At 34.1% G+C, this 14430-nt stretch overlaps 1 protein-coding gene across 1 annotated transcript; it reads left to right on the top strand.

The window, feature by feature from the left end:
- The first annotated feature begins 10652 nt into the window (after window positions 1-10652).
- LOC113359107 (general transcription factor IIF subunit 1-like) lies at window positions 10653-13239 on the top strand. The gene is made up of 7 exons (XM_026602794.1): window positions 10653-10707; window positions 10815-10979; window positions 11431-11542; window positions 11825-11905; window positions 12378-12489; window positions 12577-12711; window positions 12823-13239. The coding sequence occupies exons 1-7, from the start codon at window positions 10653-10655 to the stop codon at window positions 13237-13239; spliced, it is 1077 nt and encodes a 358-aa protein (XP_026458579.1).
- Window positions 13240-14430: the final 1191 nt, after the last annotated feature.

Below are 14430 nucleotides of genomic sequence, written 5' to 3'. Positions count from 1 at the left end.
ACCAGCTCCCGAATCATCTATTATCCATCAGTCAGGGTTGGTAAATCCACACTTCCGTTCCTTCTCACTCACGTATTATTTTTTTCCATGATCAGATTCTTTTTCATATATTAACTTGACCGTATTTTTTAACATGCAATCTGATCCGATGCACGGGGTTAAGCTATCAACTACAAGATCTTATTTTAACTTGATCAGATTCTTTTTCATATATTAACTTGATCGTATGTTAGGTATTTTTTTTAAATGCCATCCGAGCCGATGCACGGGGTTAAGCTATCAACTACAGGATCTTATTTTATATTACGTGATCATATTATAAATCCATATACTAAATGGTGTGGTCTTATTGTATATTACGTGATTGTATGTTAGGTATTTGATCATATTATAAAGCCAACATTAACGATAACTATGATATGATACTGTACATTCTTACATAATAGGTATGGACGAGCAAACCTAACAGCGTATACTACGTAGGATATTCAACTATAAACAAATTCGTGCCAGGGAGAACAGAGGCTTCGCAAACAACTTCTCGGTATCAAGAGACCAGCGCAACGGTATAGGTTTCTGGACGAAGAAATACCACTAGAATCCAGCTCCGATGATGATAGTAGTTCTGATTACGACGACTCAGATGAAAATGACATATACCAAATTTCCCAGAGTCGAGATGTTGATCATTCAATAAGTAATCAAATTATATCAGGTTTCACTAACTTACATCAGATATAAATCATCAACTGTGTATTTGGGAATAACAAATGTTGCTCAATATGCCTCTAATACTTTGTAAATTTGGGACATTTTCACAGGATTAGCTATCAAGAAATTGGATTTCGGCGCACCATCTCATACATGCAAGCATTGTGGTGCAATAATGTGGTTCCAGGAGAAGACACAAAAATCAAAAATAACTGATTGCGAGTTTAGCATATGTTGTTCCAGTGGTAATGTTGCGCTCCCACTTCTTAAGGAATGTCCAGATTATCTTCGGGGATTGTTGGACTTTAATGGCCGGCCGCGTCCCTCCAAGTTCAGAAAAAACATAAGGGAATACAACAATATGCTCGCTTTTACCTCAAACGGATCCGGATTTAGTGGAAACATCAACAAGAAAGGTAAAGGTCCATTGACATATATACTTCAGGGTCAGATCTATCACAAAATAGGTTCTCTGGTGCCTCCAGAAAACAAAGAACCAGGATACAACCAACTATACATATGTGATACAGAATTGGCACAAAAAGCTAACCGTCGGAAGAACATATTTTTTAGAAAGGAGCATAAAAATGAAGCCCAAAAGAATGGTGTAGTCGGAAAGAAAAATTATATACAGAAGAAAAAAGAGGATGAACTGGATTTGGAAGTGATCACTAATTTAATATCTATGTTGGATGAAAATAATGCATATGCAAAGACATTCAGGTATATATAAGTCATGAAACTATATACTCGTCGTTACTCACTGCAATAAGTAAGATCTGAATGTATTAATTTTCACTATATACTTGCATCAGATATATATAAATTATTAACTATATACTTGATATTCAGGATGGTTATCAGTAACTATATAAATCATTAACTATATACTTGATATTTAGGATGGCCAGGGAAAGAATGCAACGACAACCTGCAGTTGAGTTACGCTTGCGAATCATTAGCCGACGAGAAAGAGATGCTAGGCAGTATAACCTACCAACGTGTTCAGAAGTGGCAGCTTTGATAGTCCAGAATCCTACTGATGATGATGTGTACAGGGACATCATTGTTGAGCATAAGAAAAATGGTTGTACTAGAATCAGTGAAATACATCCATGCTATATGCCAGTGCAATTCCCTATTTTATTCCCCTATGGGGAAGATGGTTATAACATGGAAACTGCATACAGGAACGTGAGAATAAGTAAAGATGGTGTGTTGAGAAAGCGGCAACAGATCACCATGAGGGAATAATATGCATTTAGGCTACAACAACGTCCTGGTGAGCGACAAAATTTAATTCGCGGTGGATGTTTGTTTCAGCAATATTGTGTGGATGCTTATGCATGTATTGAAGAATGTCGACTTAAGTGGGTAAGAAATAACCAAGAGCATATAAGGGCCGAGTTACACAGTGGGTTAAGAGATGCACTATTGAAGGGAGATACAACGAGAAAAAGGGCAAAAGAATTGTGTTACCCTCATCTTACACCGGAGGCCCAAGATATATGATGCAACACTATCAATATGCTATTGCAATCTGTAGGAAAATTGGTGTTTCGGATCTCTTTATAACTTTCACCTGCAATCCCAAATGGAAGGAAATTACAGAAGCTCTAGCTCACATACAAGGTCAGCGACCAGAAGATAGACCCGATATCGTTTCTAGGGTATTCAAGATAAAATTAAAGCATTTGATGGAAGTTCTCCCAAAGGGAAAACATTTTGGGAAAGTCAAAGGAGGTAATTTTCAATTTATTTGGTTGCATATTATATTATGTGTTGTTTAACTTTGTACTAATTTGTATATTTGTGTATCTACAGCAATCTACACTATAGATTTTCAAAAGAGGGGCTTACCACATGCCCACATTTTATTGTTTCTGGATAAAAAGGATAAACCAGAGATACCATCCGATATTAATAGAATTGTCACAACAGAGATACCTGACAAGGAGAAGGATCATGATGGACACAATGTTGTTGTTAACTACATGCTGCATGAACCCTGTGGACTTTTAAAAGATGGTTCACCGTGCATGAAAAACGGGGTGTGCTCAAAAAGTATCCAAAAGATTTCAGCCGCGAAACCAATGTTGACAAATATGGTTATCCAATTTACAGGAGACGCGATAACGGCAGAATTGCCAACAAAAATGGTATTGATCTGGATAATACGTGGGTTGTTCCTCATAACAGGAATTTGATAGTTATGTTTGATGCGCACATTAATGTTGAGGTATGCAATTCAAGAGGGGCATTGGTTAAATACTTATTCAAATACATCAACAAGGGTAAAGATCGAGTTACTTCTATTCTCGAAAAAGATCCAAATTTGAATGAAGATGCAGGGGAAGAGGAAGTATTAATTGATGAAATAAATAATTACTTGGATTGTCGGTATATATCTGGGGCAGAAGCGTGTTGGAGGATTTTTGATTTCAACATTCAGTTCCGTGATCCATCAGTGGAGAGGCTACCATACCATTTGGAGGGTGAACACCAGGTAATATTTGTCTCTTTCCTTACATTACGTATAAAATCCATATTTGATAGTTTCCGCATATAATTTGTTTTTTTAATAAAATAGTCCTATTGTAACAATGAACAGATCAGTGTCGCACTCATGAACGACTGTGACATTTAGATTTTTGGATTTGTGATTATTTGATCACGTTTTCTCCTATAAGCACCGGGTAATATATCGTGATACAGACGATGTAGAAGATGTATTGGATAATCCAAGCTCCAATGTCACGAAATTTCTAGAATGGTTCGAAGCAAACAAGAAGTATCCAGAAGCAAGGGAGTTGACTTACGCAGATTTTCCATCTGAATTTGTATGGGACAAACAATTGAAAGAGTGGTGACCAAGGTAAAGAGGGAATACAGTCGGTAGACTATACAATGCTCACCCGAGTTCAGGAATAAGATATTTTCTCCAAATTCTATTGAATGTGTGCAAGGGGGCACGAAGTTATTCTGAGTTGAAAACTGTTAAGGGAACCACTTATACAACTTTTAGAGACACATGTGCAGCTCTTGGATTGCTATAGGACGACAACGAATGGCACGCTGGTCTGCAGGAAGCATCAACATACAACACAGGTGACTTATTGCGCCAGATGTTTGTCATAATGTTGATTTTTTGTGAAGTAACCGATCCAAAAAAATTATGGGAAAAAAATTGGAGTTTGTTAGCCGAAGGAATTCAGCACCGGGAGAGAAAAAGAAGGCGGAACTTACATTTGGAACTTACTGAATCCCAGTTAAAAAACCTCATCTTGGTTGACATCGAAGAATTAATGAAGAGATATGGTAGAACTCTTGCTGAGTTCCCATCCATGCCTATCCCAGAAAAGGAAAAAGAGTATGCTTATAAAAATGAATTAATAGACGAAGAGCTCGATTACGATAAGGAGAAACTAAGGAATCAGCATATTAGCCTGAAGAATGGTCTTAACTCGATACAAAGGGAAATATTTGATGTTGTTAGCCAGTCTACTGAACAAGGTAACGGTGGTTTATTCTTTGTTTATGGGAGCGGTGGCACTGGGAAAACTTATCTTTGGAAAATTATAATAACCGGTCTACGTGCAAAATCCAAGGTTGTTTTGGCCGTTGCATCATCTGGTATAGCATCATTGTTGCTTCCCGGAGGAAGGACTTCACATTCTCGGTTCAAAATACCAATAACTTTGGAAGATAATTCCACGTGCGATGTTAGTCATCGAACTTAGTTGGCAGGGTTGATATGTAAAGCTGAAATAATAATTTGGGATGAAGCACCGATGATTCACATGCATGCTTTTGAATCTATAGAGCGAACTGTCAGAGACCTCATGAATCCGAGCAAGGACAAGACGAAAAAAAATTGTTTGGAGGAAAAACTCTTCTACTAGGAGGTGACTTTAGACAGATATTACCAGTTATTAGAGGTGGAAGCCGGGAAAATATTGTTGATGCTTCTATTAGTATGTCAAAATTATGGAAGCACTTCCATGTATTTGAGTTGTCAGAGAACATGAGATTATTGAACGAAAATTGTAGTTCTGCGGAGAAACAAACGATATCCGAATTCGGCAAGTGGATTTTGGATCTTGGGGATGGGAAACTACCAGCAAAAGCAATAGAGGGTGAAGACGAAGAACCAACATGGATTAAGATACCCGATGACCTGTTGATTAAGGCTGACTAAAATCCCATCGAAGCTATTGTTGATGCCGTTTATCCTGATTTGATTGCTAGATTTAAGGATAAGAATTACCTAAGGGAGAGATGCATCTTAGCACCAAAGAATGAAATTGTAGACCATATAAATGATTACGTGGTGTATATGCTTCCAAGTGAAGAACACGATTTTCTGAGTTCGGATTCAATAAGTTCCCAGTCATATGATTTTGAGAATGCAGAGCTGTCATACAATCAAGAATATCTAAATGCTCAAAAACTATCCGGAGTACCTAATCATGTGCTTCGATTGAAGCTTGATGTGCCAATAATTCTTACAAGAAATATAAATCCAAGTGCTGGGCTTTGCAACGGTACGAGACTCGTTGTTACCAAAATATGCGCAAGAACTATTCAAGCTCGGATTATAACGGGAAGTGGTGCTGGTAGGAGTGCTTGCATTCCAAGAATAGTGATACAACCAACAGAAACTCGCCTGCCTTTTATCCTGAGAAGAGTGCAGTTTCCTATTAAGGTATATTTTGCAATGACGATAAACAAAAGCCAAGGTCAGAGTATCGACAACGTCAGAATCTATCTTCCAAACCCAATTTTCTGTCATGGAAAGCTCTACGTAGTAGTCTCGAGGACAACAAGCCAAAGTTGGTTGAAGATTTTAATTGATAAAACAAAGGATATCGTTCCAGAAGGATATATATACTCAGAATGTGGTGTACAGAGAAGTATTCAAACATTTGCAACAAGTAAGTGATCTCTCTGGCTCATTCTACTACATTTATATTGATACTTTAAGCGATAATACCATTTCTATAACAAGTTGTGCTCTTAATGTTTCCACTCCAAAAACAAAAAATATTTATGATGCAAGGAAACAAACCTAGAGAAAATCATATAAATGACGAGGAGATAAACGAAAGCAATGACGAGAGTCAGGCGACTGATGACGAAATGCCAATGTTGGTTGAAGATAGTGATACTGAAATATCGCTATTGGTTGAAGATAATGACGATGAAATGTCGTTGTTGGTTGAGGATAGTACTGACGACGATGGATAAAGATCAAAAGACATTATTTGGAGACCATACTACTTGGAGACTGCTTATTTCTTACAGAATTTTTACAATTATATGGATTTTTAGGACTTATATTTATTACGTTTTTGGTTGATCTAAAACAACTCTTCTCATGGCTGTTTATAATGATCATGAAATATAGGGGAGAAGGGACTTGATTGTTTGCAAGTATGATCACTATTTTAAGACAGTCATAGTCTTCATGGAATTGTGTTTATTTGGAAATTGGTACCAAACTCGAATACTGTGTAATTAAGATAATTAGACTATATACAGGTTAGAGGCAATACTAAGCATCCAAATGTTTTATGTCCTTCACTAACTCCTGCCCATCAGTAATTTATCCAACTTCGATTGGATTTTGTCAAGTATCCTTATTCTGGACATAAAGTACCCAGTGAACCACTGACACCGACGATCAAAGTTAAAAAAAAAAATTAAAAAAAAAGATACGCATAAATTTTAAAGTTATCTTAAACAACAAACCTTATCTTAAACAAGAAACCCTAATTGCAACGTAATCTCTACCTTAATAAATATACTCAATGCAATCGTAACATAAATTTATCATTCTGAGGTAAAAGTTTCTTCTCTCTATAATCCTTATTTTAAACATGACTTCATCTATCTATAACACCTAAATTTTTGATGCAGGAACAAGCAAAAAATTTATGGCTAATAATTTTGAAGAGCCTATTGCGGAACACGAGTACACTAGCATTGATATTGTGGGTGATGGCTTCTTTGATTGCACTGAAGAATTCTTGAACAGTTTGGAGTGGGAGAATATACCACGGCATGTTATTAGGCTCGAAGTAGGCATGACAATTGTAGTTGCTAGAAGGATGGTTCACAATGTTCCAAATAGAACCCCATTTTTGGTAAAAGGATTGTCTAATAAGCTAATTAAAGCTGAAATACTTAGTGGAGAAGAAGCTGGAAATGTTGTTTATATACCTAGAATTTTATTCAAGGTTTACTACTATGGAATGGGTGTAATAAGCATTATTCATAGAAAGCAATTTCCAGTAATTATAGAAATCTAAAATACAAATATGGAAGAAACTTTTCTTCATGAATAAATCATGATATTTTGTTACTTAAATGATTTTTCTTATCTATATAGTAAATAAACTGTTGTTTTTACTTCCTTCGTGCTTCATTGATTTAGCTCCTTAACTAAGAAAATTAAGCAACTAGAATGGTACAGTTGGCCAGCAAAAAATATGCAGACCTTTCGTCCAAATAGAACTCCAAACTGTCACCCAATTAAGTACAGTTACTATGCAGACCTTTCGGAAATCTATAATTCTTCCCTATCAAAATCTATATTTGTTGGAGTAGATAAATACAAATTTAGAAAACAACAAATTTCCTAATTAGATAAGCACATATTTATACATTCCAACTAAAATGGATCCCGAATTTACATTAATAGATTTGATTTGTTACTTCCCCTACAAGATATATATATATATATATATAAATTATTTAACCCTATTTACAGTTTTAAATACTAGAGCAGCAACCAACCAAGGAAATGAGGAATCATGACGATAAAAAAATTTAGAATTCTAAGGACATGGGATACCAAACAATCAGACACCGATAAATTTTTCATCTTTCATATGATTTTGCTGGATGAATATGTAAGTTATTATATTCTGTGAATGTTATTTATGACTTATTCTTAGGCAGAACCTAATGAAACAATAAACAAGGAGAACAAATACATGTTGTGTTGTCCAAAGATCATTACAAGAAACACATCCAAAAACTAAAGGAGGAGAATGTGGTAACTATTAACCACTTTGCAGTTTCAGAGGTCAAAGGAAAATGGAGACCTATTCCTGGAAATTCAATATTATGCTTCAGCGATAACACTCATGTGACCGTGGACACCGTAGACAATAGAGAAATACCGCTACAAAAATTCGCTTTAACTGATCTTAATGAACTTAATCAAAGAAATGGCGACGTAACTCATTTTACAGGTGATTTATCAATATAATCTCTTATGTCAACTATAATTTATTAATCTAACTATGATACTATTCCTTTATATAGACGTGATGGGAATACTGGTGGGTATATCAAGACTAGAATATACATGCCAACCATCCAAGCACTCTCAGATTAAAAGGGAGATTTTACTACATACTAAAATCTCCTCAGCTAGAGTTACGTTTTGGGGAGATGTTGCTAGGAAGATCGGAGAAGAGTACTTAGAAGATACCGACAAATATGTTGTTCTTACAATCACCTCAACATTGGTGGAGAAATTTAATAGTAAGTCATGATAATTTATTCCACATAACAGCACGTATACTTTTCATTGAATGAATTGGTCACCAATTAATCCAACTTTTCAGATGCTTATTGTCTTTCAAGCACAATGACAACAAAAATTTAAGTGGATTTACCAATACCCGAAGTTAAAAACATACGCGATAGGTAACTATTTGATTATGCCTATGAACCCTGTAACATCTGATTATTTTCAAATACAACTACACTAATAACATTTTTTTTCAATAAATAGATATGGACCCTACTTGGGGGTAATGCTTATTGATTGCCAGAGGAAACAACCAAAACCAATCGAAGAAATGCTTTTTCATAACAGAATGCCTCTGGGAGAAGGATGCGGCTTAATTCACAATGAGGAAAATTTGAGAAGATCCATAAATACTTATAGGTTGGTATTGATCATCTCATTATTTGCTAATATTTTATATAAAATAGGAAATGACCTTTACTAGTATTACTTAGCATGCCCAGATTGCAATTCAATGGAAAAAACAAACTTAAGTGGAAGAGAATGGGGCGCCCCATGCAATTGCAAAATTAAAAGACATGTACCAAGGTAAAAATATTACTGCACTCATTATGTCTTAAACCTAAATAGCATTAAACTAACAAAAAATTAATCGGCTTAATACTTGCGCAGGTATAAGCTGAAATTGCGTATATAGGATGAGTCTGGAACTGGAACATTTGTTATTATAGGATATGTTGCTGACGCTCTATTCGACGACAATGAAAGGGTCTCAACGTTTATGCGAATTAATGCACTAATGGGAAAAGTATTTACCAACCAACGACAATACATAACATATATTGCCAACATATATATAACAGCACCAAACTAATTTTCTTTTTTGTTTTTGTGCAGAAAATGTTGGCAGAAGAAGCAATTGACATAATATTATTGTCCGGGCGCACATACATATTCGAAATACGGATTGTTGGGGAAAAACATTCTGCCTACAGGACTGTTTATGTGAAGAAGATATACCATGTCAATCATGAATTAGAAGATAAATATGAAAGACTGCAAGAAGTTGAAAAACAGGTACGAAATCGAAAAATGCAACAGAATTACCGACCACGGACACCATCAAAATTTGATAAGAAGGCTACGCATTTTCAGAATCCACCGACTCCTTTGCAATCTATGAAAATGTTATCCATTAGAGAGGTAATCATTGAATATATGCTTACAATTACTATTCAGCATAAATTAATTCACGTAGACTATTCACTAACAATTCCTAGTTCATGCTAATCTACAGGAAGAAGCCCAGAACAATGAAATGGAAACATTAGAAGAAAAAACACAAAACACTGACATGGAGACGGATTAGAAGATAAATGACAAAAGACAACTTAGCCACATAACCTGTTTGGTTTATTTTTTATTTTTTATTTCTCAGAACTTGTTAAGTTTCATGAGTGCAATATATTCAAAACTTCTGTTTTATTAATTTTTGGAACAACAATACCAGAATTAATACAACCTTTCCATTGAAATTTATATTTTAACACCGGCCAAACTCTTTCCCATAAAATTGATTCAACCACCAAAATGTCACCTTACTAAGTAACGTTATTGAGGAAACAATGGATTCAACCACCAAAATGTCACCTTACTAAGCAACCCTGTACATCAAATCCTGCCAGTCACTGATGTAAAGCAAGATACTACCTTAGCTGAATTTCCATCCCTTTAAGCTGGAAGTTAAAAATAGAAGCAACTATTGAACCCCCTGAAATAAACCTACCAGTCACCGATGTAAATAGAGGCTCATAACTACACGCCTTTCCTGTTGATATTCCTCTGTTGGATGTTCCCGAATTAAAAAAATTCTTAAACCCAATATCGCACCAATCTAAGTGACATTTCTGAATCTGGAAGAAGATTTAAACGGTCTGATCAAAATAAAAAAAAAATATTTAAAGGGTATTGACGGCCATAATTAAAAATAATCTTCATCCAAATTCCTTTGAAATATTCTACAAAATTCCTTTCATAATTATATATATCTACGTGAAGACACATCCAAATGATATTCTCATTTTCAGATTTTTATCTATCTAAATTCTATTCTTATATATCCAAAGGATATTCCCATTTCCAGATTTGTATCTATGAATGATAAACATACTTGATCCCTTTTCCAGATTTATATCTATCTAGATTTTAGATTTATATATATCTAGATTTTATTCGTACAAATCTATGAATGATAAATATACTTGATCACGAAGGAAACTACCATATATGCGTGTATATAAAGCATACAAGGCTGCACGCATAAACTCACATCAATACAACGATCATCACAACAAAAAACTAAGTGTTCTTGAAACCATTATACCATACCAACAGCAAGATGAACAGCAATAATAAGGTTTCTACAAAGAAGGTGTCTTCCAAGAATAGCAAAGGTATGTGTTCCATTATAAGTCATATTTTTTACTTAATGTTTAAAATATGAATTAAACTATAATAAATCTGCTATGATTTAATTTACATGTTTTTTGTGACAATGTAGAAAAATGTACTGCGAAGGTAGTGTACACACCATTAAAAGACCTGAGATTCAAACAAACTCAAAACAAGACGATCAAGGTGAAAGTACTCAAAGTCTGGAGATATGAATCCAAGAAAACTGGTGAAGTGTGGAGCCTGGAAGCGCACGCAATAGATGAGGAAGTAAGTATTAGACAGCTCATACTTTAAAAAAAAAAAACTTTGAAACAATAAAATAAACACATTGTATGTTTTCAGTTGAAATTACAGGGTACGCAGATGTAACTTAAGGTGAACAAAGATAACATTGATATGTTCATAGGGAAAATTGAGGATGGATGTGTATACGCCATTCAGCGTGTAACCCTACAGGTTCCCACTGGAGGATATAGAATTGTAGCTTACCATTATTTTATGTGGCTGAATAAATACGCCAAAATTCAACGGCTAGAAGTGGATGCATCCACTTTTCCAACATAAATATTAACTTTCTTGCCTCTGGAGTTGGTACCTGGAAGGAAAAACGATAACCAGTTATATACAAGTAAAAGCATAAACCAAGTTTTATTACCAATCCAAAAATTTATCCTCTTTAACTAACATCTTCAACTGTTGATTTGTTGTTGCTTATCTTTCAGATGTAATTGGAAGATTGCACTGCATATCTAACATCGTCATCAAAAAAGTTGAGGAACATGATGGAACAAAAGATGTCAACATGCGAGAGATTTACATCACTAACGATGATGGGTACTACTTTTTTCATTTCAAACTAATTTAATACAGATTATAAGATCAAAGAACTAACACTTACTATTACCTGTATTAGGGGAGAGACGATGAAGATAACTCTATGGGGTGACCTAGAGATTACAATAAATGATGGAATACTAGATAGTAATGAAAATGCCGCAATGATCATCATAGTCACTGGAACATTTGTCAAAGAGCGCATGGGTAAAAAATGCATATAATGTATACATAAACAAAAACTTAAACCAACTTACCTAATTTAATTGGTTATTATTACAGGGATAGTCAATCTTTCCACTACACAAGCATCAAGAGTATTGTGAATTTGGATTGTGAACAAGTTCAGCAATTTAGAATAAGGTAAGCAAAACATATAATATAAATGCAGTTTATAGATAATCACAATAAAATTAAACCATACTACTGTTTACACAGGCTTGGAGAAGAAATTGGAGAAATAGAATAGATACACCTTGAACAAGAGAAAGATCCTTTTGAAGACAAAATTTCCCTCTATGAAGCCAGTCAGATGCTGATGGACTATGAAAATACGGTAAATACAAATTTATGTTGCAGTTATACATTAACCTATATTAATTTGAAACATTTAAGAATATACGTAAATGTGATTCCGATTTGACATAGGACAAGGAGTTTTTCTGTCCTAAAACAAGGATGGACAGACTACTTGCCCAAGATGCAAACAGAACTTTGATGGAGAAGTACTTCCATGGTAAGGGAATAATATAAAACATGCCAATTATGTGATGTGATAAAGAATGAGACCTAATCTAATTACTATTCATTGAAACATGTATCGGATCACCGTAAGGATCAAGGATAACACAGAATATGCAGATTTAACAATTTTCGGATTTAATGTGGAGAAGATGCTGAAATATACTGCGGCTGAACATGTTGCATACGCTGAGTGTTGCGAGAAGGTAAGACACTTATCTACTCTTATGATTAATACATTTTATTTCCAAAAAAAATAAAAATACAAAACTGAAATGTTACATGATTTGTAGATGGGTGAACCAGAAAAAGCTACACAAGTGTTTGATAGACTAATTGGAGAAAAGTTTGGATTTAAGCTAAAGATGACTGAAGACAACATCGAAAAACAGTCGGACAGTTACACAGTTTTGAAAATTCATACTATGGTGAAAAAAAAAGAACATCTCCAATGAGCAATTGGGTCCGAAAACACCACAAAAAGACAAGCAACATAAGATCAGGCTTTTGGAGGATAAACACGCCAAATAAAAAAGCAGCAAAAAGGAAAGAGGCTAAGGCGTATGGTAATTGAAAAGGAAGATGATGAGGATGCTGAAAAAGATGATGAAATGGAAGAGTATTTGTATGAAGAAGAATATGATGAAGATGAAAATGCTATGGTGGAAAAAAGTAAGACCACCACTGAGCAAAAAACAAAGAGGCTAAGGCGTATGGTAGTGGAAAAAGAAGATGATGAAATGGAAGGGGACTTAGATGAAGAAGAAGATGATGAAGATGAAAATAATGAAAATGTTATGGTGAAAAAAAGTAAGACCACCACTGAGAAAAAAATAAAGAGCCTAAGGCGGATGCTTTTAGAAGATGATGAGAATATAGATGAAAAACAAGATGACGAGGATGAAAAAGAAGGTGCAGGTGATGAAAACAGAGATGAAGGTGATGAAGATGAGTAGAGTGCATATGATTCTCTGTTAGTGATTTGGGTAGGATAATTTTATTATTAATTTCATTTTTAGTTATTCTTTCTTATTAATTTCATTTTTAGTTTCATTCTTAGTGATTCTTTCTTAGTTCATTTCAAGTAAATGTTTGAGAACTATCTTAGTAACAGTTGTGAATTATATTTTCTTACAATAGGACACACACATCTTTACATTTTCAACACAAATAACAACTCAGTTAACTTAGCCCCGTGCAACGCACGGGGAAGACACTAGTTCTTTATATAAAAACAGAGTTTTTTTAAGCTACGTGGTTAATAGGAACTTCTGGTTGATTTTGGCCCCACCATTCTAAATTTGAGCCAATAAAATTTCGGGAGAATCTTTTAGATCCACAAAATGTTATTTGACCAATCACAATTTCCTAAAATTGTGAAATTTTATTTAATCTAAGAAACAAATATAAGCAAATAAAACATTACCAAAATAAAATAAAATAAAATAAATTGTTCATCATGATTTCATCATAAAATTAAATCAATCGTCAATTATCAAAATTAAATCAATCATATGATTAAAAAAATATTCATAAGGAAAAAAAAAATCAATGTCCAATGTCCATTTACATTCTTTTTAATAAAATCCCCCTATTACATCTCCAAACTACGGGTAAAAAAAATGATTGCAATTACACTTTCTATTGGTATTAAACACCTAAACAAAAACATAAACATGAACCTGAATAAAAGAAAAAAATAATTTACATCAACGATTAAAAGAAAATACCTGATTTGAGGGAGTCACGCGGTTTATAATCCTGCAAAAATAAAAATAATACAGAACCATTAGGAGTATGAATTCCAAGAAAAAAGAAATGGTCAGCAGCAAAAAAGAAAAAAAAATCATTAGGAAAAAAAAGAATCGTTAACATTAACAAAAAAAAAAGGGAATATAATTTTGAAAGATATCAAAATAAATATGGATATCAAAATAATAGGGAAGAAAATGATTTCCAAAGGAAGAAAATATTGGAATATGATATTGAAATAAATGTGAATATAAAAATAAATGTGAATATGTATATTATTTCCTAAGAAGAATTCTTTTTGTTCCGGAATTTTTTTTTGGTTTATCACCTCTTTATTTAAGGCTCATGCGCAGATGTGAAAATCCCATTTTTTTTCCTGTTTTTTTTTTTTTTTT

This window comes from Papaver somniferum, chromosome 3 (genome assembly GCF_003573695.1).
Source record: "Papaver somniferum cultivar HN1 chromosome 3, ASM357369v1, whole genome shotgun sequence".
In the NCBI taxonomy this organism is placed as follows: Eukaryota; Viridiplantae; Streptophyta; class Magnoliopsida; order Ranunculales; family Papaveraceae; genus Papaver; species Papaver somniferum.
Note: the sequence above shows the minus strand (reverse complement) of the source record. Positions and strands in the feature narration are given on the sequence as shown.